At 44.7% G+C, this 26561-nt stretch overlaps 1 protein-coding gene across 2 annotated transcripts in view; it reads right to left on the bottom strand.

Moving 5' to 3' along the window:
- The window catches only part of GAN (gigaxonin), a 66943-nt gene extending 57649 nt beyond the window's left edge, over positions 1 to 9294 (bottom strand). Inside the window, exon 1 of one of the 2 annotated variants that reach the window (XM_033219124.1) lies at positions 8963 to 9294. In XM_033219124.1, the coding sequence (XP_033075015.1) occupies positions 8963 to 9129 (167 nt within the window). In that variant the 5' untranslated portion in view covers positions 9130 to 9294. The remainder of the gene's footprint in view (positions 1 to 8962) is intronic. The other variant, XM_033219125.1, reaches the window with a different exon arrangement.
- Between the last annotated feature and the right edge of the window lie 17267 nt (positions 9295 to 26561).

The raw sequence follows: 26561 nt of genomic DNA, 5'->3' as shown, positions 1-26561 counted from the left end.
TAATCAACTCCCTAAACAATACCCTAATTACATATAAGGCCCCTTTACTGTGAAGAAACAATGCACAGTATATTCAGTAACCTTCAACAATGCTAATTCGAACTGTAATCTACTGTTGGTAAACACATCCCTATAGCATATGGGTTAAGGCAGTGATGACATTTCTTAAGGATGTCCCAAGACCTGTGATGACGGTGAATATTTTCTTTTTTTTTTTTTTTTTTTTTTTTTTTTTTTTTTTTTTTTTTTTTTTTTGAGACGGAGTCTCGCTCTGCCGCCCAGGCTGGAGTGCAGTGGCCGGATCTCAGCTCACTGCAAGCTCCGCCTCCCGGGTTCACGCCATTCTCCTGCCTCAGCCTCCCGAGTAGCTGGACTACAGGCGCCCGCCACGTCGCCCGGCTAGTTTTTTGTATTTTTAGTAGAGACGGGTTTTCACCATGTTAGCCAGGATGGTCTCGATCTCTGACCTCGTGATCCGCCCGTCTCGGCCTCCCAAAGTGCTGGGATTACAGGCTTGAGCCACCGCGCCCGGCCATTGAATATTTTCATAACCCCTTTTCTAATCACTATGAAAGAAGCCTGTAAATAAAGGAAATGGTAACTTCTTTTGCTCATGCCTCCCACTCAGGGGGTGATAAAAATGAGATGTCCATTCCTTTCCTACCAACAGCAGGGGTTATAACTTTTAGGCGGGAAATAAAGTTGATAGCTGTGGTAGCACAAGACAGTAGCTGTTAAGGAGCTCAAGCAGGAGAACAAACCAACCCACCAAAAATCCCGAGAGAAGTCTCTCATCTGTTATAGTAAGTGTCAAATCCCTGTACCCACTTTCATGTAAGGAAGAGAAGCTAGAAGTTGTGGGAAACTATTCCCTTGACTAACCAAATGAAGACTATATAATTAGCCAGTGGGTCCTGCTGGCTTCCGGCTCCATCACTGAAGTAGGCCGGGGGCTGTGGCATGGGGAGGAGAATGGCAAACACGAGTATCAGGGGCCTTTCTAAGGATTTTCATTGTCCTTCAAAATCCCACTGTCCTTCAACTTCTGGCTTCATTTCTAGCGAATGTTCTCTGTGGGTTAGAAAAGACTCATATCAAACTCACAGCCTAAATGTGAGGTTTCAGTATGAAGTGTCTTACAATTCAGGGACTGATCAATACAAACAATTTAAGTAACAAAAGTGCAATTATTTTGAGCTCAGTAATACTAAACAATTTACTATTATTCAGAGGCGTAGGCAGTTGTTACTGATGAATGCTAATATGACCATAAAACTACATTTCAAAATATATGTACTCATATTAATACGTTACCATAAAAATCACAAGCATCAAATGGTCTTTAAGATTGTTCTTAAAAACAGAAACACTTTGTAGTTGAGAGAACCACAAAATATCTACGAGCAAAAATATACATTTAAGTTTCTATAAAAACTCAACTTCAAAAAACCCCAAAGATATTTAATTGGTCTATATTCCATTATTCAACAGTCAACTTTTAAAAACTAGTCCTCCCATCTTCCATTTATGATATGCATTGGCATATCTAGGGCTTTACTCTACTGAAATGGAGGGCAGTGGCCTTGCCAGTTGCTTGCCATCATCTTGCTAGTACCTACCCGCTGCTGAGATGTCTTATCTCCTGTGTATGTGGTGAACACTGGAGACAACTAAGAAAACATTTCGCCAATATCTTATTTTCCCTAAGAATCCCATTTTTCTAATTTATTTGAACAGAGGAAAAGTCCAAATCCCTTCACTATAATAGCAAACGGCAAAGCACTACGTATTTCTATTTCACAGTATTTCTGTAACAATTTTATAAGAAATTAGGGCATTCACCATTTATTCCCAGAGAGAAATGGATGCAGCAAACATCTGACCATCATTCTATGGCTAAGTCACTCTTTGGCCCTAAGTACTTAGGAAGATGATTTAACTCTGCTCTTCCGAGCACCAGGATCAGGAACTCTGGCAGAGTGTCCGGGCATCTAGATGGACATAGAATCTTTATCCTCCACAGAGCCAGAGCTGCCACCTTTACCTGAGCCTTTGATTTCCTTCCTTCTTTGGATTCATTGTGGCTTAGGAGGCAGAGAACCCACGGGAAGCACTCAAATGCAAGGTCGCAACCATAGTCTGCCACTTGTCACACCCCACACCCCCGCATCTCCACCCTTAACCCAGAATTCAAACTCACAAATCATTCATTTATATTACAGCTTTAGTACACAAAATGATAGTCTTGTATCTTTCAGAAGGATGATGCAACCCTGTGAAGAACTTACTGCATGGCACTCAGAGGCCAAAGGAACCCTTATTCGTCCTAATTATGTTTTCTTTACAAATTATAAATAGATTTTAAGTCCCACTTTGATATCATAAGAACTCATTAACACTTTAAACAATGGATAAGGCAGTTTTATAAACTGGATGCTTAGTCTGTATCATCCAAATATAAATCCTAAGGAGCCAGAATTTCTACGTGGAAGAGCATTTTACTTCAATCCTAAATTATGTAACAAAAACTAATTTAAGAACATTGAAGGAGACGTCACAGGAGAAAATGCAAACTATAAGAAGAGGCAGAAGTAAAAACAGTATAGGTAAACGAGTGAGGACTTATCCACTAGAGACATTAACCAGATAGGTTTTACTTCTATTACTATTACTCACACTAACAATCCTCGGGAAAGTTCTACGATAAATCTGAACACCCCACACTTCCCTTTATGCTAGAGTCATTAGTCTAACAAGAATTTTATTGATTTGTTTCATCATTTGAAACCTTCCAAAAACCTCCCAGAATTAGAACATCTACTGCTACCAATAGTGACAACCACTGTGTTACATAAAATAAACAAATATCTTTACACTGACATGAGTAATCTGTGTTAAACTGAAATTTACAAGTGCTTAGTTTCCTTAGAAGCCTGGATAAAATATGTCCTTGATCTTCTGAAACTGAACATAGTTATTATCACTTTTGAAAAACTCAGTAAGAACAGGGTTTAATCAAACAAGGTTGTGATTACAAAAAAGCAAAAAGGAAAAAAAGAAAAGGAAAATCACTGAGAACCATTTAACTATCAAGACCTTCTGGACAAATTTCATCTTCTGAATAGCTGTTAGGAATGCCTTATAGTAAGTAGATAAAAACAAAGTCTAGATTCCTTAAAAGAGACTCAGGCCCAGCTTCTTTTCCATCACCATAAGAGTACAAGAAATAGATAATGTCAATTTGATTTTAAGAGGGCTCAGGATTTGAAAAGAGACTCAGAAATTGGAGCTTCTAACCCCTGAGCACTAAGACACTTCACAGGTTACAATCACTATTCAAGATCTTATGACAATCATTCGGGAGCTGCTATGGAAGACTATCAACTCGAAGCACAAGTGGAGAAAAGATTATGAAAATAGGCCGGGCGCGGTGGCTCAAGCCTGTAATCCCAGCACTTTGGGAGGCCGAGACGGTGGATCACGAGGTCAGGAGATCGAGACCATCCTGGCTAACACGGTGAACCCCGTCTCTACTAAAAAAAATACAAAAAATTAGCCGGGCGATGTGGCGGGCGCCTGTGGTCCCAGCTACTCGGGAGGCTGAGGCGAGAGAATGGCATAAACCCGGGAGGCGGAGCTTGCAGTGAGCTGAGATCCGGCCACTGCACTCCAGCCTGGGCGACAGAGCGAGACTCCGTCTCAAAAAAAAAAAAAAAAAGATTATGAAAATATTGTAAAGTAAGCAAAACATTATTAACTGAGTATTACTGTGAAATCACTTTGCTTCACAGCCAGACTTTCATTACCAGGGAACACTTAGTGGATGCTGCTGCCTTGGTAGTGTATTCTCAGCATTAACAGGGAAGCAGAGAATCTAATAAGAGGCTGTGCAGTTATTCATATAAATTAATCAAGAAAAGTAAACTGGGAATGAAAAGCAGGCTCTGCACACACCACATAGTACTCATGGACTTTAGTGCCCATGTGACATTAAACTACAGTGTATGTTTCAGATATTCAAAATAATAATAATGTCCATGTTACTATGAAACTTGGACCTCCTACAGAGATCATGTTAGTTTCCTTAAGTAGTTTCATCAGCATCATCTATGAGTCAAACTTCATATTTAAATGGCAAAACAGGCTCATCAATAATTAAGCCTTGGAACATACCCAGATTAACAGCATAACATAAATGCTTGTTGCGATACAACTCTACAGGCCTGGATTTATACAACGGAATACCCAATAAAGTTCTATATGACAGGGGAAGAGAAATGCTTTAACATTAACATAAAACAAAACTTTAAATGATACAATAAAGCTATAAAAACAGAAACAGGTCCTCCTCCTCACAACACATACACATGAGGCAAAACAAAAATAGCACAGAGCTACATAACTTAGACTTAAAGGGGATTTGCTGTCCATGGAGCCCAAACACCTCAATTCACAGATAAGGAAGCTAGAGCCCAGAAAAGTTGCTCACGATGACCTAGGCTGGATTTGAGGCCCAATGTCTCACTCTATCCTCACTAGACCTCAAAAAATAAGAGGGGGGAAAAAAAGCCATTTACATTCTTAGCTGACTCATCCAAGGATCTAAAAATCTTAGGAATCTTTTTCTCTTTTTCTCTCCAGGACTGAAAGCTAAACAAACTTTTGTTGCAATAGGTTTCAAGAAAACCCTAAATTTTACAAGTGAACACAGGACTGGGAACCTGTACAGAGCCACCACAATGTCATAGCAGTTCACTTTCAAATCCTTTTCACATACATTACTCCCCAAGAACCACAGCTCAGGAGAGAAATGGGTCTGAACTTTGCATCAGATCAATGGGACTGTGCCAGAATCGGAAGAGCCTCAGACATGAAGCAGAGCAAACTGTAATACTCAAAAGAAAAATAAATTTCCTGCAAGCCCCAGGGAACTTTCCCCAGAAGGTCTCAGAGTTGCTGGGAAAGGAAAGATTCTGTGGGTGCCTATGACTACGAATTCAGTTTTGCCATTCTTATAAATGTTGTTAGCTAATTTTTTTTTTTTTTTTAACTTAAGAGACAGGGTCTCGCTCTGTCGCCCAGACAGGCTGCAGTGCAGTGGTAGTCATAGCTCACTGCATCCTGGAACTCCTGGGGTCAAGGGATCCTCCTGCCTCAGCCTCCCAAAGTGCTGTAATTACAGCCATGAGCCACTGTGCCCAGCCTGTCGACTACTTTTGGTTTAGTTTCCCCAACAAACCAAAGAGAAAATCTCACCTAGGAACCAAAAGGAGGAAACGCTTTGGGAAAGGAGCATGTTGGGAAAGGGGCATGCATGCCATTTACTGAGTTGAGGGACCGCAGGAGGTCCTGCCTCCTTCCTGGAGCAGCTGCACCCTAGGGCTGCATGACACATGCTCTCTCTACATAACCTGGGAATGCCAGTCCTCTGTGAGCTGATCATGAAGGTGTGCTGCCAAAGTTGAGTTTTCTGGCTTTTCCTTTTATATTTAAAATCTTTCTAATATGGTATGATTGTTAAGGGAGTCAGCAGGAAAAACAAAAGCTAAAAGATAAAGTAGAGTAAAGATAAGATAAAGTAGAGTAAAAGATTAAACCAGTAAGTCAAAAGACTTTTCCATACTAAGTAGATAGTATGCCAAACAAAGTTACTTTAATTCCCAGTGTGACACAGCTGGACTGGCTCCCTTTGTTGGGCACATAGTAAGCAACAGATAATACTGCTCCTATTTTTTATGTATATGATTTATTACTGTAGACACTGGGTCTATGTTGCCCAGGCTAGTCTCGAACTCCTGGCCTCAAATGGTCCTCCCACCTCCACCTCTCACAATGCTAGGATTACAGGTGTGAGCTACCATGCCAGGTCATAACATTGCTTCTAAACCATAGAATCACACCAGCACTTATGTCAGTTACCAACACTAGGCCAAATACAGACATTAAACAAAACCAGAATTTTATTAAACTTCAGAGATCACCGAACTTTTGAACATCCAATTTACAGATTAATGACATCACAGATCTAAATGCTTAAGTTTCAAAAGGGAAAGATAAGAAACATTAAGTTCTAGAATACATAAATACATTTTGTTTCAATATAATTCTCTAAAGGGCTGTTCAAACAAAACAAATACATTATAAAAGCCTAATATTACTGGTATTAAAATTACTAGTAAAAATAAAAAATTAAATTTATTTCTAGTCAGTAATAGATTCGTCAAATGACTTTGAAACACCTTTGAAATTGATAATTTTTTTAAAATCCCAAGACATTCTAACACTTCAACAGCCAAATAAACTTTAAGCAATTAATCTGTCACTGAGAAACATGTACTGACTGACTCATGTTTACCTACAAAATGTAAAAAAAAAACTGCCTTGCCTTTAAAGATGGTTGAAAATGGAAACCAAAATGAGACAGTATGTAAAAGTGCTTGATAAGCATTTTAATTATAAGATATTGTAAGCCAGCTAACAGTTTACATAGAGAGAACAGTGAAATACAAGTGATGCTCTAACTTGGTAGGGTAAGAGTAGTTAGGAGGCTAGGTGCAATTAATTTGGAGTCTAAGCCTAGTTCAACCATTAAGTACTAATAATCTCATAACACAAGTCACTAATGTCCACTGAGCCCCTATTTTCTTATTTAGAAAGTGAAAGAACTGGACTAGAGATATTTCCTAATTCAACGGGTACTACCTTTGAAAACCTGGGAACAGACCTATTATGTGTCAAAACACTATTACACATTTCTTCACAGGTGGGTCAGTGATTAAATGAGAAAACTCATTTTTATCCCTCACTCATCAGATTAGTGAGCTGAAGCCTTGTCATCCAGCAGCAACTCACAGCTAATATGAGTAAAAGCTGGAAGCACAAAGCTAGTCTTCAAACTCTGAGCCCAGTGCGTTTCTCAATTAGGTATTACTCAGTGTCTATCTACTATGAAAATGTAATGGAGTCAATTTTCTAATGTCCGAATTTGCTGTGGTAGAAAGAAAGGCAGTCATTCATTCAATACATTAACTGATAGGCACTGTTCTTTCTGGATGCAAAGAGTAAAGCAGTGAATAAAAGAAAACACTGCCGGGTGCCATGGCTCACGCCTGTAATCCCAGCACTTTGGGAGGCCGAGGAGGGCAGATCACGAGGTCAGGAGTTCGAGACCAGCCTGGCCAACATGGTAAAACCCCGTCTCTACTAAAAATACAAAAATTATCCGGGCGTGGTAGTGGGCGTTTACAATTCCAGCTACTCGGGAGGCTGAGGCAGGAGAATCGCTTGAAACTTGAAGGCGGAGGTTGCAGTGAGCCGAGATCACACCACTGCACTCCAGCCTGGGCGAAAGAGTGAAACGCCGTTTCAAAAAACAAAACACCACGACCTCACAGAGCTCACATTGTGGTTGGGAAAGACCACCAACGTAAATGTGTAAAATATGGGGTACATCATAGTGGTAAGTGCTATGGAGAAAAATTAACAAGGATAGCAAGCAAGGATAAGGCGATTTGCAATTTACTTCTTTTAAGCCAAACGGATGCCATTTAAATAACTATAACAATAACGCATCTAAAGTAGTTTTTTTCAGCATTTTCCCAAACAGGGAAGACTGGTCTGCTGACTCCAATTTGAGATTGGTTGGTCAAACCTCTGAACTGCCAGCTAGAAGCTGTCTGTCACATTAGCAATCCCAATTCTGTACTAATGATGATACCCCAGCCTCCACTCCCGCCCCCCACCACTCCACACCCCCCACCGCCAAAGAACGCAAATGGATTTATAAAACAAATCCAGGAGAAACCAGAAGTTACAAGAGCACTTGAACTGCTTCTAAGTTAGCACAAATGTCTCCCCAAAGCAAAGGTTAAAGTGCAGCGTTTGTGGTGGTTTTGCTGGGACAAAGCGCTAAGAATACACATCATTTTGCTTTTTCTGACCTGTCAATTGTAGTGATATTCTCTACCACTAGCCTATATTTAACCAGCTTACTGGGCAGTTTCTCCAGTTTTTAGCATTCCCCCCTTCCCTTTTATTAAAACAGCAACCTAGTTTGCAAGAAGGTTGCTAAAAGAAAAGATAGCCTCCTGCAAGATCTGATATACCTGTATAAGCACTGTCTTATCAACCTTTTAATTAACCTGGTTAGTTGAGTTGGCAAATCAGGTTAAGCTTTGCTTTACTAAAGTATTAAAATGCCCTTAGTCGCAAGGCTCTCACGGTCCTCGGGTTGTAACAGCATCCTGAGAATTCGCCACAGTTTACTTCAACATGTAACTCTTCTTTTAAACAGTTACCAGAAAGGAGCCGAAAAGACACGTTTGGCAAGGAGAAGAATTTCGCCCGGGGGATCGGACTACCAACCCAAGGAGAACTTCGAGAGGGTTTTCTCTGCCAGCACCCCGCGAGGCGCTGTCGGTCCGGCCTCCCAGCGGGCAGGGCGCTCCCGGCCGGGTTGGTGGCGCCGGCCCAGCCCCCGAGCGTGAATTCGGAGGCGACCGGCCGGCGAACTTCAGCTGGGACCGCGGGCCCGGCCAGGGCGAGGGGCCGACTCTTCCCCAGCGCGGCCTCGCGCAGCCCGCAGGTGCGGGTCCCGGCCGGCCCCTGGGCCAGGACGGGGTCTGGGGGCTTCCGGGTCTCTGAGGCCGGGCGCCCGCCGCCGCAGTGGGAACCGGGAGGGACAGGGCGGGGGATCGCGGCCCGGGTCCGGGGACAACTCCGAGGGGGGCGGGGGTCCCGTGGGGAGCGCGGGCCCGGAAGGCACAGAGGCCGCCCGGGGGACGCGGTCAGCGGGGCCGGGTTCCGGCGCGTGCCGGGAGGGACGCCACGCCAACGGTGACGCGGGGACCCCTGCGCCGGGGACAGGGGACAGGGTCTGGGGGCCACGCCCGGCCCGGCCGCCCCGACTCCGGCTGCGGGCAGCAACGCCGCACCCGCCCGCCCGCCGCGGTCCCCTCCCCACCTGATGTAGGGGCTGGCCGCCGCCAGGATGTTCTTCTGCACCGGGATCTCCTCCCCGTCGAGGACCAGGTGCGCGTCGCAGAAGCGGGACTCCTCGCGGAAAGAGCTGAGCGCTCGCAGCAGACGCGCGGCGTGCTGAGGGTCAGACACGGCACTGCCCTCAGCCATCGCGGCGCCCGCCCCTCTGCCTGCGGGTCCGGCTCCCGACACCGCCCGGCCGGACCCCTCGAGCCGCCGAGTCCCGCGCGCGCGCCCGTCCGGCCCGGCTCTCCGCGCTCTGAGGAGAAGCTGGAGCCCCCGGAACGCGCCTGTGCCATCCGCGGCGCGCTGGGCCGGCGCCTTTAAGAAGCCGCGTCATGAAGTCATTTTTCCGCGACGCCCCCGCACCGTCGCTCCCCGCCCTCTCGCCCGCCGCTGGAGGCAGCCAATCAGAAGCCTCCTTCCTCCGCCCGCGTGACCAGCTCCGCCTGGGTGCAGCGGAAGGTGTAGAGGGATGAGGTAGGTCCCTGCGGCGGCGGAGGGATGTGCGGGCGGGCTAGGATTCTGTGGTTGAGCCTGTGGCCTCTGGAGCCGCGAGTTTGAATCCTGGTTGCAGCTCTTCCACTTACTAGCTGTGTGGCCATGGATAAGGTGCCCATCCTCAGTTTCTCCGTCTGCAAAATGAAAACGACTTTTTAGTGTTGTTGTGGACCCATGAGATGACGCATGGAAGCAAGGGCGCAGTCGCTGTAGCTTTCTTTATTTAAGAAAGAAAAGGAGCTGCCCAGGTGAGAACACAAAGACCCGAGAAAACAGACCCAGAAAAGATGGTTTTGGTTGCGGGCTAGGAAGGAGACGTGGCAGATGAAGCTGGAGAAGTCCGAAGGAGGCCTTAAGTTTTGCAGGGCCTCCTTGGTGTGGGAAGGAGGTTAGTTTCTGCAGGGGTGAAGAACCATGCAAGGGTATTTAGCAGAGAGTTTTGTGCAGATCACTCAGCTCCTGCGTGGAGAATAAGGCGGGGATGAATGTGCTAAAGGCGGATGGATGTTTAGGTATTGCAGGACTTGAGAGAAGGGAATGGGCACCTGGATGAAAGGGTGATGGGAGGTGGACAATGGTGGATTGTTTTAAAAGAAATTATGAGGGAGAGGGAGTTAAGGATAAATATTCTGATCGAGTAACTGCATGCATGTTTGTACCTTTCAGGGAGAGCTAGGAAATGCTGAGGGGGTGGGCAGTAGAGAAGCAGATGTTTAGATTCAGACAGGCTCCCAACCCAGTGAAGATCAAAGCTGTGACAGAAAGGATCTCTGGGCCAGCTCAGCTGGCAGGCCAAGCCCCACGGTATCTGAAGTTTCCCTGGAGGCTGCTAAGGGCACATGGGAGTGTGGAATGTAGCTACCATTTTGTGCAAACGTTAGGTACTCCATAAGCCTCTAAAAACTTAGCAATTTTATGAGGACCCCGGACTAGAAGAATGTGGCCAGCATTCCAGTCAAGACAGGATAGGATTTTCACTGAAGCATCCCAGTCTTTTCCTTCAACCGAGAGGCTCCAATAAAGTCTTGGGTATTCACCCTGAACCAGCCAAGGCTTTGGAGTCACTGGCAGGAATCTGGGTATCTGTTTTCAGAGCAGAAGAATAGGTGGGAAGGGGACGGCTGTGGAAGACACATGCATTTCCACTTCCTTCTGTAAATGCAGCTCAGTATTCCCAGGTGCAATGATGTTTAGGATTTGCTTCAAAACAAAACAAAGGGATGGGGAAGCAGATGGGAGTGTAGATGAGTCAAAAGTGGCCACAAGTTACTAATTGTTAAAGCCACGTAATGAGGATGTGGAGATCCGTCGTACTGTCTCTGTATTTTTGTGGATGTTTAATGGGGATGTGGAGATTCATTGTACTGTTTCTATATTTTTGTGGATGTTGAAAAATATTTTCTTTTTCTTTTTTTTTTGAGATGGAGTCTTGCTCTATTGCCCAGGCTAGAGTACAGTGGCGCAATCTCTGTTCACTGCAACCTTCGCCTCCTGGGTTCAAGTGATTCTCCTGCCTCAGCCTCCCAAGTAGCTGGGACTACAGGCGTGTGCCACCATGCCTGGCTAATTTTTGTATTTTTAGTAGAGATGGGTTTTTACCATGTTGGCCAGGCTGGTCTTGAACTCCTGAGCTTGTGATCTGCTTGCCTCGGTCTTGGCCTCCCAAAGTGCTGGAATTACAGGTGTGAGCCACCACACCTGGCCATAAAATATATTTAAAAAGCTAAGAAACACACAAGACAAGCAGCTTGGACTTAGCTTCTCCATGATACCTGCCCAGGAATGTCAGCTGCCCTGGGAGTCCTGCAGTACCTCCCAAGGCAGCTGACATTCTTTTCTCCAAGCAGTTGCTGTATTTTGAACATTGCTCCAGCAAGAAACTTATTGTAATGGGTTTATTTATCCATGTCACCTGCTGTACTATGTTTATCGTAGCTCAGCATGATTTCCAGGTGCCAAGCACAGTACTTGGTATGTAACAGTGCTAACTGAATGTTGGATGGATGGAGGGATTAAAAAAAAAAGAAAAACACCTAAATACCAGACACTTAATAAATGTTTCTTGGGAGGCCAAGGTGGGCAAATCACGAGGTCAGAAGTTCGAGACCAGCCTGGCCAACACAGAAAAACCTCATCTCTACTAAAAATACAAAATTAGCCAGGCGTGGTGGCGGGCACCTGTAATCCCAGCTGCTCAGGAGGCTGGGGCAGGAGAATCGCTTGAGCCCGGGAGGCAGAGGTTGCAGTGAGCTGATATCGTGCCATTGCACTCCAGCCTGGGAGACAGAGCAAGACTCTGTCTCAAAAACATAAAAAATAAAATAAACAAATGTTTTCTGAACTGTATTCTCTGTCGCTTCTTAGTTAATTTGTGTTTGCCATTTTAAGATAAAAAACCCAGGAGAGTTCTCTACACAATGTAGATATTTGATAAGTACTTATTAATTGCTTGGTGTGCTAGTCTATTCTTTAAATAACAGAGGTTCCAAAACAAAGAGCTCCAGTAGTAGGATCACAGTCAGGTAACCAATTATCAGAGTAGGAAGGTTGCCTTAGTTGAAGTAACTGGAGGTGAATGGGGATTTGTCAGGCAGGCTCTTCCAGGTAGGGGTGAACCTTCCCTGTTGTTTTGACAGAAGGAGGAAATGGAATGACCATCAAGAGAAAGGTAGTTGCTGGCTTGAAAGGATCATCTGTGCAACAGGCAGCTAATCAGAAGAAGACCTTATAAATACTTTTGATACCACCCACACTGTTCCTATTATTCCCCGCCACTCCATCGGCTTAGTGAACTCTTACTCATCCTTCAAAACCCAGCTTAAACATGACCTTCAGGAAATCTTCAGCTGGCTTCCCAGGACAGAGTGGGTCAGTCCTCTGCATGCTCCTGCTGCTGTGCTGTACTCACCACACTGTACTGTAATTTACTGGTTTATAAGTCAGTTCCGCTGCTGGGTTGTGAGCTCCTCCAAGGCAGGAGCTTTGCCATATCTACCTATGCTCCCAGGACTTACACAGTGCCTGATGTGTAGGTGGTAGCCCCTGAATGTTTAATATAATTAGAAGGAGCATATCAGGTAAATTAGCAAAGCAAGCTATGGGATGCAGGATGTCAGACAATAGAGGAGGTGGGCTTATGGGAGCTGAAGAGCACATGCTCCTCACCTCTAGTTGATTGCTCTGTGCGATAGGGGCCCAGTGGTGGTGGATCTAACAACTTTTTAAGAGATTCTGAAAATTCAGACTGACTTGTTGAATATTCCGGATTTTCAACATTAGCAACTACTTCCATTTGGGGAAAAAAATGTAGCATGGGTCTGCAGACAAGATCTGGCTATAATTCATGTTCAGAGGTAATCAGGAAACGATTAGTTGACTGAAAATGTAGTTGACAATCAGATGGATGCTAGGTTGCCAATAAAACGTGTTGAGTGGAATTCACATGCCCCAGAAAGCTTGTCCTGGTGCTGTGGGCAAGGAAGAGAGCCCAAGTGTGGGAAGAAGGATCCAGGAGGCAGAGCCTACTCTCCCAGTGCTGCCGGAGCCACTCTTGCTTGAGCTGAAGTACTGTGGACTCTTTTGCAGCCTTTCCTGGTATTGCTTAAACTGAGCCGCCCTTGATATTGTGCCTCTCAGAATGATGGATTAAATGTTATTGTTTCCTTACATTCCATAGGCATCAGATATCAATGCCTGTCATTGTGAAACACATTACAATGTAAGAGATTTGATATTGTCCTAACAGTGTTAGTCTCTGGTGGCTATACTGAGCTCTTCTGGTTTAGAGGTGAAACAACCCAGAGAAAGGATTTATTTATGTATTCGTTTTTGGTCTGAAGACCAAAAAGGATGTTTACAAGATATTAACAGTAACAATTCATTCAACAGCTGTTTTTAAAGCACCTGCTATATGATAACTGCTACAGATACAGTGATGGTGAAAGCACAGTTAGCTCAGTGTTATTTTAGAAGCTTTTACTTTGTGCTTCCTCGATTTATATTTTCTGTACTGATCGTGCATAATTTTTTATAATCATTAAAAGAACAAGAAAGCAATTTCTTTTTGCAAAAAAAGGAAAAGAAGAGCTTTCTTTTGCTTTGAAAAATGAGCCCTCAAGAGAGGAATCCACTTGGGGATTGGGCTTTTATTTTCTAAAAACTACCTAAAGAGTCCAGTAAGGGAAATAATGCAAAGAAAATATTAACACTTCGAAAATTCTTTAGCAAATATCAAGTCCAACTGATTCATCTTATTGAAGAGAAAACCAAAGTACGGATGAGCAAATGACTCAGTCTAGGTCATAGGTGTGACCCAGTCAGGACAGAACAGACTGAGGTCTAGATCTTCTGCTTTCCAGCCCTGTAAGCTTTTCCATTACACCAAGTTGACTTGTCATAAACATTCATTTGTTTGAGACAGTCTCTTCTGATTCATTTGAAAGTAGTCTTCAGACATTTTATTGGGTAAATCTTTCATTTGTCCAACTCTATATATAGCTCTTTTCTTTCCAAAAAAAAGTCTAGGCTCTTCCAAATTGCTGAGTCAGAGAACATCTCAGTATTTATAATGCTTGAGAGTTGGTTCTATATATTTACACAGTACTCAGAGAAGTATCTCAGAAACCAGTGAACTAATTAAATTGTAATGAAACTCCATGAAGGTAGTAACTGTTCCTATCCAAATTCATCGTGTACCCTACCCCAGCACCCAGTGCAGTGCCTGACACACAGTAGGTGCCCAATAAATATTTGCTGAAGGAATGAATTTTTTTTTTTTTTTTGAGACAGAGTCTCACTCTGTCGCCCAGGCTGGAGTGCAGTGGTTGGGTCTCAGCTCACTGCAAACCCCGCCTCCCGGGTTTACGCCATTCTCCTGCCTCAGCCTCCCGAGTAGCTGGGACTACAGGCGCCCACCACCTCGCCCGGCTAGTTTTTTGTATTTTTTTAGTAGAGACGGGGTTTCACCGTGTTTGCCAGGATGGTCTCGATCTCCTGACCTCGTGATTCACCCATCTCGGCCTCCCAAAGTGCTGGGATTACAGGCTTGAGCCACGGCGCCCGGCCTGAAGGAATGAATTCTAATAGAATTGAGATTTTTCTGTGTACAAGGGATTATTTCACATGTTATTTTTCATATTTCCCCAATGAACTCAAAATGGAAATATTCACCAGCTGCTTGACATTGCCATTTGAATAATAGAAACCTAGAATTTAACACCTCAGAAAGTAAACTTCTACTTAAAAAAAAAAATTAGCTGGGTGTGGTGACATCTACCTGTAGTCCCAGCAGGATCAGTTGAGCCCAAGAGGTCGAGGCTGCAGTGAGCCATGATCATGCCACCGCACTGCAGCCTGGAAGACAGAGTGAGGCCCTGTTTCAAAAAACAAACAAACAAAATCAAAAGCTCCTGATTTTACTCCTAAACCTAATCATTTTCCAAGTAAATGGCAGCACCATTCATTTACCTAGGGGCAGAAACTTCGGGTCATTCTTAACCTCTGTCTCTCATACTCTTCATCCACTTCTCCAGTGAATCCTGCAGCTCTTCCTGCAGACTACTATTTTTTCTTTTTCTTTTTTTGAGATGGAGTCTTGCTCTGTCACCCAGACTGGAGTGTAGTGGCTTACTGCAACCTCCAACTCTGAGGTTCAAGTGATTCTCCTTCCTCAGGCTCCTGAGTAGCTGGGATTACAGGCGCCCACCACCACACCCGGCTAATTTTTGTATTTTTAGTAGACATGGCATTTCACTATGTTGGTCAGGCTGGTCTCGAACTCCTGACCTCAGGTGATCCGCCCACCTCGGCCTCCCAAAGTGCTGGGATTACAGGTGTGAGCCACCATGCCTGGCCCTGCAGACTAACTTCTGAATCCAGCCACTTCTCCCTACCTCCTCCAAGACCACGCTGATCCAGGTACCATTCAGCTCTCCCACAACAGCCTCCTAACTGCTCCCCTTGCTTTTTCTCTTGCCCCCTTATGAACTGTTTCTCCTCCTAAGGTAATCAGATCAAGTCACTTCCCAGTTCAAAGCTCTCCCATGGCTTTCCTTCAAACTTAGGAAAAAAACCCAAAGCCCTTACAGTGGTCTAAAAAGCCCTGCGTGATCTGGCTCCCTCCATGGCCTCCTTTCTTGCCATTCCCCCCTCAGTGTGCACCAACCAAAATGGCATTCTTTGCTCTTTCTTGAACAAGCCAAGTATATTCCCACCTCAGGGCTTTTGCGCTGGCTAATTGCTCAGCCTGGAACTTTCTTTCCTCGGATTCTCATAGCTTGCTCTTTCATTCTTCTTAAATCAGAGCTTCCATGTCAGCTCCTCATAAAGGCTTTGGCTCACACTCCTGTATAAATGCCTCCCCTTAACTGGCTTAGTCTTTCTTCACTGCATGTAATCACTACCTAAAATTATATATGTTTCTTAGTGTATTATGTGTCTCCTCTGATTATAAGGTTTCATGAGGCCTGGCAAGGATTCTTATTTTATATATCAATGTATTCTTAACCTCTAAAGCAATGCCTGGCATATAGTATGTGCTCAATAAATATTTACTTATTGAATGAATGAATGAATGTTTTCCTGGACCTTTTCATCTCTTGCTGCCTAACCTGACCTTGCCAACTTGGAGGAAGGTGAATTATCAAGAGTGACTCAAAGGACTTGAAATAAAACTTGCAAAGCTTAGAAGTTCACAATATAGCAGCTCTGGGCATAGGCTGTCCCAATAACTTCTTTCAAGCTAGGTCCCGTGCAAGAACCTTTATTCTCCCCTGTCAAGGTACACCACTTTGCACTTTTCACCCTTTAAATTTAGTTTATGTATTGTATTTAGTTTATACACCTGAAAGCATATAAGAGGTGCTGGTCTTCTCCCTAGAATTCTAGCCAGGGTACTGCTGGGTGTACGATGAGCTGGATTCTTCCGTAGAATTTACATTGCATAAGTAATTTGCCTGTGCCTTAGATCTGTTTAAATATCTGTGAAGTCATTTAAATTCATTTAACTCAAGGGATTTCCTAACAACCTCCCTCTTGGTTTGTTCTCCCAGACTTAGAAGTTGCTTCTTCAGGCCGGGCGCGGTGGCTCAAGCCTGTAATCCCGGCACTTTGGGAGGCCGAGACGGGCGGATCACGAGGTCAGGAGATCGAGACCATCCTGGCTAATACGGTGAAACCCTGTCTCTACTTAAAAATACAAAAAACGGCCGGGCGCGGTGGCTCAAGCCTGTAATCCCAGCACTTTGGAAGGCCGAGACGGGCGGATCACGAGGTCAGGAGATCGAGACCATCCTGGCTAACACGGTGAAACCCCGTCTCTACTAAAAAATACAAAAAACTAGCCGGGCGAGGTGGCGGGCGCCTGTAGTCCCAGCTACTCCGGAGGCTGAGGCAGGAGAATGGCGTGAACCCGGGAGACGGAGCTTGCAGTGAGCTGAGATCCGGCCACTGCACTCCAGCCTGGGCGACAGAGCGAGACTCCGTCTCAAAAAAAAAAAAAAAAAAAATACAAAAAACTAGCCAGGCGACGAGGTGGGCGCCTGTAGTCCCAGCTACTCGGGAGGCTGAGGCAGGAGAATGGCATAAACCCAGGAGGCGGAGCTTGCAGTGAGCTGAGATCCGGCCACTGCACTCCAGCCTGGGTGGCAGAGCAAGACTCCGTCTCAAAAAAAAAAAAAAAAAAAGTTGCTTCTTCAATTTCTCCCTCTAAAATTGGGGTAATCGTAGCAGTCCTCACAGAGTGGTTATGAGGCTTAAATGAGACGGCAGTGATGAAGTGCTGACAAGAAGATCCGGCCTGTAGCAGGTGTTCAGTGAATGCTAAGAGCTGTTACATGTATCATTACTGTCACCACCATCATGCCTGTTTTCAATGGCATCCTTGCCCAGCTCAAAATTGATTAGCTTCTAGTTGACTTTCAAGTCGAAATCTAGTCTCTTCACCTCCCAGTCAGGGCCCACCAGCGATACCGCCTCAAGTTCTGGTCGACAGTCTCACTGCTTGTTTTTCCCTAACATTAATGCTGGGTTTTTGTTGAATTTCATCTGTTTTCTAACTCCAGCTGACATCTTCATTTTCTACTCCAGGGCTTTAAACGTCCCAGTCTGCTGCTTTTATTGAAGTTCCTTGCCTTTAATTTATTTTTTTAATGTTTAAATCCATGCTTATGTTTTCTGAAATATGTCAGACCTCTTCTTTAACTAGTAAGTTTTGCAACCAATTAATATTTTAATACATTTAGCTTTTACAAATGTCTTTATTGAGGTATAACACACAGTAAGGTGCACTAATCTTAAGCGTATGGCTGAATGAATGTTTCTGTGTGAACACACGTGAAATCCCCAGCCACATCAAAATATAGAACATTTCCAGCAACCCAGAGACTCCCTCAGGCCCGTTTCCAATCAGTACTATCCAAAGGAAACTGGCCAGGCGTTGTGGCTCACGTCCGTAATCCCAGTATTTTGGGAGGCCGAGGCGGGCGGATCATGAGGTCAGGAGTTCGAGGCCAGCCTGGCCAACATGTTGAAACCCCGTCTCTACTAAAATACAAAAAAATTTAGCCAGGCAGGGTGGAGGGTTCCTGTAATCCCAGCTACTTGGGAGGCTGAAGCAGGAGAATCACTTGAAACCAGAAGCTGGAAGGCAGAGGTTTCAGTGAGCGGAGATCGCACCACTGCACTCCAGCCTGGGCAACAAGAGTGAAACTCCGTCTCAAAGGAAAAAAAAAAAGAAAAGAAATCGCTGTTATGGTTTCTGTCACTATTGATTTGTTTTTCCTGTTCTTGAACTTTTGCATTTGGTTTCTTTCACTCAAATATGATGTCTTCAAAATTCTTTCATTTCGTTGCTTGTAGCATAATAGTTGGTTCTTTATTGCTGTTAGTATATCATTGTGTGACTACTCCACAATATATTTATCCATTTTCCTATTGATGGATAGATAATTATTTCCACTTCAGGGCTATTGTAATAAAGCTGTTATGAACATTAAAAAATATATGGTTGGGCCGGGCGCGGTGGCTCAAGCCTGTAATCCCAGCACTTTGGGAGGCCGAGACGGGTGGATCACGAGGTCAGGAGATCGAGACCATCCTGGCGAACATGGTGAAACCCCGTCTCTACTAAAAAATACAAAAAACTAGCCGGACGAGATAGCGGGCGCCTGTAGTCCCAGCTACTCGGGAGGCTGAGGCAGGAGAATGGCACGAACCCGGGAGGCGGAGCTTGCAGTGAGCTGAGATCCGGCCACTGCACTCCAGCCCAGGTGACAGAGCGAGACTCCATCTCAAAAAAAGAAAGAAAAAAAAAAAATATATATATATATATATGGTTGGTACTTTGGGAGGCTGAGGTGGGCGGATCACTTGAGGCCAGGAGTTTGAGACCAGGCTGGCCAACATGGCATCTCTCCTAAAAATACAAAAATTAGCCATGTGTGGTGGTGGGCCTATGTAATCCCAACTACTTGGAAGGCTGAGGCAGGAAAAATCCCTTGAACCCGGGAGAGAGAGGTTGCAGTGAGCCGAGATTGCACCACTGCACTCCAGCCTGGGCAACAGAGCGAGGCTGAATGTCAAATAAATAAATAAATAAATCTCAAATAAATAAATAAAATAAAGCTATATGGTTGAATATATGCACTTTTTTCCTCAGGCGGATATGGTGCTGGGCTGTAGGGTAGGCACATATGTTCAGCTTGAGTAGATGCTGCCAAACAATTTTCCAGAGTGGTTGTACCAAATTATACTCCCACAGTAATGTCTGAGAGTTCCAGTAGCTTCACATGCTCCAGTAATTGGTGGTCTTTTAATTATGCCTGTCCTGGTGGGTGTATAGGTGGCCTGGTGTGTGTCTTATTTTAATTCGTATTTCTCTAATGAATAATAATGTTGAGCACCTTTCTATATGCATTTTGACCACTTGGTGACTTTTTGGGGTTAGGTGGTTACTGAAGTTTTGTCTCTTTTTTTTTTTTTTTTGAGACGGAGTCTCGCTGTGTCGCCCAGGCTGGAGTGCAGTGGCGCGATCTCGGCTCACTGCAAGCTCCGCCTCCCGGGTTCCCGCCATTCTCCCGCCTCGGCCTCCGAGTAGCTGGGACTACAGGCGCCCGCCACTGCGCCCGGCTAGTTTTTTGTATTTTTTAGTAGAGACGGGGTTTCACCGTGTTAGCCAGGAGGGTCTCGATCTCCTGACCTCGTGATCCGCCCGCCTCGGCCTCCCAAAGTGCTGGGATTACAGGCTTGAGCCACCGCGCCCGGCCTGTCTCATTTTTAACAGTTGGATTTTTTTTTTTTTTGAGATGGAGTTTCACTCTTGTTTACCAGGCTGGAGTGCAGTGGCACAGTTTCAGCTCACCACAGCCTTGGCTCACTGCAACCTCCACCTCCTGGGTTCAAGCAATTCTCCTGCCTCAGCCTCCCGAATAACTGGGATTGCAGGCATGTACCACCACGCCCCGCTAATTTTGTATTTTTAGTAGAGACAGGGTTTCGCCATGTTGGTCAGGCTGGTCTCGAACTCCCAACCTCAAGTGATCTGCCTGCCTCAGCCTCCTAAAGTGCTGGGATTACAGGCATGAGCCACTGCGCCCAGCCAACAGTCGGATTTTTAAGTTAATATTTAAGTGTTCTTTATTATATATATATAATTACATATAAATAAAGACAGATTTCTTTGCCCAGTCTGTGGCTTGCCTTTCTACCCTGTAAATGGTACCTTTGATGAAGAGATGGTCTTAGTTTTCATGAAGTTCAGTGTATCAATATTTTCTTTTATGGCTGGTGCTTTTCATAATCTGTTTAAGAAATCTCGGCAATTATGAGATTCTCCTTTGCTTTATTCTAGAAACTTTTTTTGTTTTCCTTTTCACAATTAGGTCTATGCTCCACCTCAAATACATGCATTTTCTTGAATCCAGCTTAGAATTTATCTCTTTTCAGAGGCTCATAGACCTAAATGTAAATTCACTCTTGCTTTTAATCACTCATTCATTAAAAAAAAAAAAAAAAAAAAAAAAAAATTAAGCACCTACCTTATGCCAGGCACTTAGGGGAAACCAAAAGCAATCAGAATCAACATTTAATTTAAGAAACATATTGGCTAGCAGGGGAGGGAGGGAGACTTGCACATGCACAATAACTGAAAAGTAGTCCTTTAGTTGGAAAATCTGATGTGCCCTGATCATTCAGATATGCTGCGTGGAGTCACCTCCTTTATTAACATAGGCAGGTGGAATCCATTCCCTAAATGCCAGTGATCGTGTCTTCAACACCCTTTACTGGTACCCTTCACTCTGGTAAAAGTCCAGGTCTTTATGCCTGGCGCTTGAGCTGTCCACTATCTGGCCCCTCTTTCCTTCCTCAACCTCATTTTCTGAATGTTCATTATCCTTCATCCAAAGCCTCCACACGGACCCACCTGAATTCCTGAACAGAATCAGCTGATTCATCCTGCCAGCTCTTTGTCTCTGCTTTTCCCTCCTGCCTGAACTTCTCTGCTATGACTTTGATGCCTGAAAAACCTCTTGCCTCTCCTGCATTATCTCGTGAAGCCTCTTCCGGCTTGCTTGCGCGTTGAAATCTACCTCAGGAGGCAGATTGCAAGATGCAAATCCAGCTTCTATCACTTTCCAGCTCTGCAACCCTGGGCATGTTACTTAAGCTGTCCAAGCCTCAGGTTCCTTACTGGGAATAATTATAATTCCTGCTCTATATGGTTTTGCACAGAATGGACAAGTGTGGCTGGGTGTGGTGGCTCACGCCTGTAGTCCCTGCACTTTGGGAGGCCGAGGCAGGCACATCACCTGAGGTCAGGAGTTTGAGACCAGCCTGGCCAATGTGGTGAAACCCCGTTTCTACTAAAAATACACAAATTAGCTGGGCATGGTGGCAGGTGCCTATAATCCCACCTACTCGGGAGGCTGAGGCAGAAGAATCATTTGAACCCAGGAGGCAGAGGTTGCAGTGAGCCAAGATTGCACCACTGCACTCCAGCCTGTGACGACAGAGTAAGATGCTGTCAAAAAATAAAAAATAAAAAATGAACAAGTTTATCCAGATACAACTGGGTAGCACAGTGTCTGGCACGCAGTAAATTCTCAGTAAGTGTTAGTCTAAAAAACATAGTCACACCCATCACACTAATGACATTTATTTGTTAACATTTTGGTCCTTACACCAGACTGGGAGTTTCTTGTTTTTAACATTTAGTTATTATGTTTGTTTTTTAAATTCAAAATAGGATCTCACCATTTTGCCCAGGCTGGACTCCTGGGCTCAAACAATCCTCCCACCTCAGCCTGGGAGTTTCTTGAAATCAGAGCTTTTTCTTAATTCTTCTATGATATCACTTCCCCTAGTGCCCCTTTGGGAAGTTCTTATTCAGTGCAATTTCCTGTGCAGGAAGCTTTATGTTTATTACCCTCAATCCTTGCAACCACCTACAAGATAAGAATTAGGGTCTCCATGTTATGGTTTAAAAGATGGAGGCTTGCTGGGTACGGTGGTTCACACCTGTAATCCCAGCACTCTGGGAAGCCGAGGTGGGCAGATCAGCAGAGGTTAGGAGTTTGAGATCAGCCTGGCTAACATGGTGAAAACCCATCTCTACTAAAATACAAAAATTAGCTAGGTGTGGTGGTGCACGCCTGTAATCCCAGCAACTTGGGAGGCTGAGGCAGAAATGCCCGAACCCAGGAGGCAGAGGTTGCAGTGAGCCGAGATTGCACCACTGGACTGCAGCCAGAGTGACACATTCTGTCTCAAAAACAAAAAGATGGAGGCTCAGAGAGGTGAACCCCTGTCCTATGCTAATGTCCTCAACTAATTCATGGTATAGGCAGGGTTTCGAATCTTTGCTTCATTGCGAAGTGTATGAGCCATTCATCATATATCGCTGCCCCTCTGTGCATCCCCAGTGCCTACACAATGAACTCGGGAAATATTTGATGAATAGAATTCAATTTGATAAGCCCAGAGCCTACCCAGTGTTTCAAAATGTATCATGGGTTCAATGTGACCCTCCAAGCCTAATCAATCCAAGACTGAGAACCTCTGGCAAAGCAGATAGCATCTAGTGCAGCTGACTGTGTTTTCAGCTTTTCCCTCTTGGGAAACAGTGGTTTCAACATCATTAATTTGTACTTTGCGACTTCAAGGTGTGCACTTTAATTGACACAGTGCTGCCTTTCCAGAGGAACAGGTTGTCACTTTTCACAAAATTTGTCCTATTTAATGGAACTTTGTCTGGTGTCTAATTACCTATCATTTCTTCTCTTGCTTTATGACAGTTCTATGCTTTTTTTTTTTTTTCTTTTTTGACACGGAGCCTCGCTCATTGCCCAGGCTGGAGTGCAGGCCATTCTCCTGCCTCAGCCTCCCGAGTAGCTGGGACTACAGGTGCCTGCCACCATGCCTGGCTAATTTTTTGTATTTTTAGTAGAGACAGGGTTTCACCATGTTAAGCCAGGATGGTCTCGATCTCCTGACCTCGTGATCCGCCTGCCTCAGCCTCCCAAAGTGCTGGGATTACAGGCGTGAGCCACCACGCCCGGTCAACAGTTCTAAGCTTTTAAAATGGTGTACCAAGAGTCTTGGGAAGACCGTTTTCATTAATGGAAGCTTGGCCTCTCTAGCTCAATTGTAAATGTCTTGAGAGCAGCGACCACATTGTAACCATCTGTATCTCTCATGGCACCTGACTCAGGCAGGGATGCAATAAGTCTTTGCCACATTCGTTATCTGTGTACTTGTTTCATGCTGGACACTAGGCTAGGTCTTGGGAAGGAGAAAGGAGGAATCAGATTGAGATCTTGTCCTCTAGGAGCCTCCAATCCAACAGGACATAAGACTGAAACACCAAAGTCTGGCATGGAAAAATGGTGTGTGTGGTGGGGAGTGTGGCTGAGAGCTACGCTAGGCTACACCCATTCTCAAAAGCATCATTTGTACTTAAAGATTGATGGGAAATTCTTTGATATGAAAACAAGCGTGGGTCTAATATGGAGTACACTGCACCCCTGCATGCATTTTAAGGTAAAACACAGATTTGAAGATGCTATATTAGATAGACTTCTCCCTCCATTTCCCTCGTAGGTGACTTCCGTGTTCTTCACCATTAGGAGTATTTTGATGGGTGATATTAGCAGACATTGCCATTGGCATCAGATAGAATTAGATTTTCAGTTCAAGGTCTGCACTGTCACTTCCTGGCTGTTTTGTGTGACTGAACAAGTGGTCTGTGTTCTCTAAACCTCAGTTGAGTCATGATTTTTGTGAGAATAAGTGTTCTTTTTTTTAATTTTAATTTTAGAGATGGGGTCTCACTGTGTTGCCCAGACTGATCTTGAACTCCTGGCCTCAAGCAATTCTCCCACCTAAGCCTCCCAAAATGCTGGGATTACAGGGGCATGCCACTGTGCCCCGCCAGGATAAGTGTCTCATATACAGCTTTGGTCACACACGGTAGCTTTCACTTGATCTTAGCCAAAAGGCCGAGAAGTGACACATGGTAGCTTTCGTACTTACTGTGAGGAAATGAATGTTTACAGAGTGGATGGATGGATGGATGGAGTTGCAAACAAGACAGTCTGTTGCCACATAACAAAAAACGGCATATATTCCCTTTATGATTAATTATTTGCAATTCTATAGTATTCTGTACCCTCAAAGTACTTTTATATTTACACAAAAAATAAAGAAATTAGAAGTATCCGTATTTCACCTATGAGAAAAATAGAGGCCTCAAGAAATGCCCAGTCTTTAAAAAATTGAGATTAGTCCACTTGAGATTTCAACCAGCACCTGGTTTGGCATCTTGATCACAATTGGTTAGTCTGGAGGTAGGAACAAGGAGAAGGTACACACCTTTCACATGACTGACTTTCGTTTCTGAGCTGTGTGCGGCCTGTGAATTTCAGCTATAAATCCCCAGTCACAGAATCACTGAATCCTCAGAGCTGGGGCAGTGCAGAAGTGCTTCACTTCCCTATTGAGAATCCAAGGCTAGCTGTGGATTCTACTGTCCTTGGGAACACGCATGCACACAGAAAGTCACATGCAGTTTCCGGAAGCCAATGGGCACCCTGAAGCCCCTCCACCACACCTCCTCAGGTACTCATGACCCCTCTACAGTGAACAAACTGGGACTAACCAACCCCAGCAACCGCAAACTCATTACCTCCAGGCACACTGGTGGAAACAGTAGCACCCAACATCACAAATTCTGGCAACTTCAGCCAGGGACAACTCACTATCTCAACTCTGCAATCATTTTAATTCTAAAACATTTATCCTTCAAGAACTATTCAAAGCCAAACCATTCATTTCCCTCCCAGACTTTCGCAAGTCTTGGTGGAGATGAGAATTGAGGTTATCTGTGCTTTAGAGATCAAAATTGCCAGTGTGTTAATGGAATGGGGTGGAGCCCAGTAAACAAGATAATCCATAGGTTACTCAGCAATTGATTGGCTTCACAACAGGCCATGGCTTCATCGCCATGAAAGCCAAGATTGGCCACCGTAGATAAAGAACCAGATTTGCCGCTGAATGAGGATTGGGGAGGCCATTCAGCTCACATGTTCATTCCACACACATGTACTGAGTACCTGCCATGTGCCAGACACTGTTCCAGATGCCTAGAATACATCTGAGACTATAACATGGAAAACTCCTTGCCCCACGAAACATACATCCTAGTGAGAAAGGTGGACAAATACCAACAAACATCTTAAGTAAATTATACAATATATTAAATGACAAAAAGCTATGGGGAAGAAGAAAACTTAAGTAGGATAAGGGGATTGGGAGTGTGTGTGATGGAGGAGTAAGCTGTGATGTTAAATTACGGTCAGGAAATCCTCACTGAAGAGATTCGAACAAACTTGATGGAAGGGAGAACACACATTCCTGAAAGGACTGAGCCAAGAGACTGCCAACAACAATGCTAAACAGTTAAAATTCATTCATGCACTCAACAAATATTTATTGAGTGCATTAAGAACTGGGTGCTTGTGGTCATCTAAATAGTGGCTCCCAAAGATACCCAGGTCCTAATCCCTGGAACCTGTGAATGTTGCTTTATATGGCAAAAGGGACTTTGCAGATGTAGTCACGGTAAGGATCTTGATATGGGAAGAGTCTCCTGGATTATCTGGGTGTGACCATAGAAGCAGGGGGAGAGAGGGTGAAGTAATGGGGCCACAAGCTAAAAACGGAGGAAGCTGGAAAAGTCAAGGAAATGGATTCACCCTTAGAGGCTCCAGAAGAGATAGCCCTGCTAAGACCTGGGTTTTCATCCTTGTGAGACTCATTGTGGATTTCTGACCCCCAGAAGTGTAAGAAAATCAATTGATGTTGTTTTAAGGCATTACCAAGTTTGCAGTAATTTTTTGCATCAATAGGAGACTTGTGTTCATGTGTGAAGTGCTGAAGCATAGTGCTCAGGCCAACATGAACTGTCAGTAGACTTTAGCGGTTATTGGTGTTGTAATTATTGTAATAAACAAGCTCAGTTCCTGCCCTTACCTAGAGAGGATGCACAAACAACATGGACATCACTGTCCCTCTTACACTAATTCCAATGGTAATGCAAAGAACCCTGAACTAGACCATGGCTTCTTGCTTTCCCCAACCAGATGGCAGACTGAAGACAAAGTCACAATGCCAAGGTAACCTTCAGGCGATCCAGGCCTTCCACCAATCCCAAAGCCGCTCCCCAAGCTTTCCCACCTACTCCAGGACATCAGTCCCCTTCAGTCTTCTGGAACACAGTGGATGTACTCACCTAAAGAAAATACTGGTGAGGCCGGGCGCGGTGGCTCAAGCCTGTAATCCCAGTACTTTGGGAGGCCGAGAAGGGCGGATCACGAGGTCAGGAGATCGAGACCATCCTGGCTAACACGGTGAAACCCCGTCTCTACTAAAAAATACAAAAAAACTAGCCGGGCGAGGTGGCGGGCGCCTGTAGTCCCAGCTACTCGGGAGGCTGAGGCAGGAGAATGGCGTAAACCCGGGAGGCGGAGCTTGCAGTGAGCTGAGATCCGGCCACTGCACTCCAGCCCGGGCTAGAGCGAGACTCCGTC

Source organism: Trachypithecus francoisi, unplaced genomic scaffold (assembly GCF_009764315.1).
Source record: "Trachypithecus francoisi isolate TF-2019V2 unplaced genomic scaffold, Tfra_2.0 Lachesis_group10, whole genome shotgun sequence".
NCBI classification, from domain to species: domain Eukaryota; kingdom Metazoa; phylum Chordata; class Mammalia; order Primates; family Cercopithecidae; genus Trachypithecus; species Trachypithecus francoisi.
Note: the sequence above shows the minus strand (reverse complement) of the source record. Positions and strands in the feature narration are given on the sequence as shown.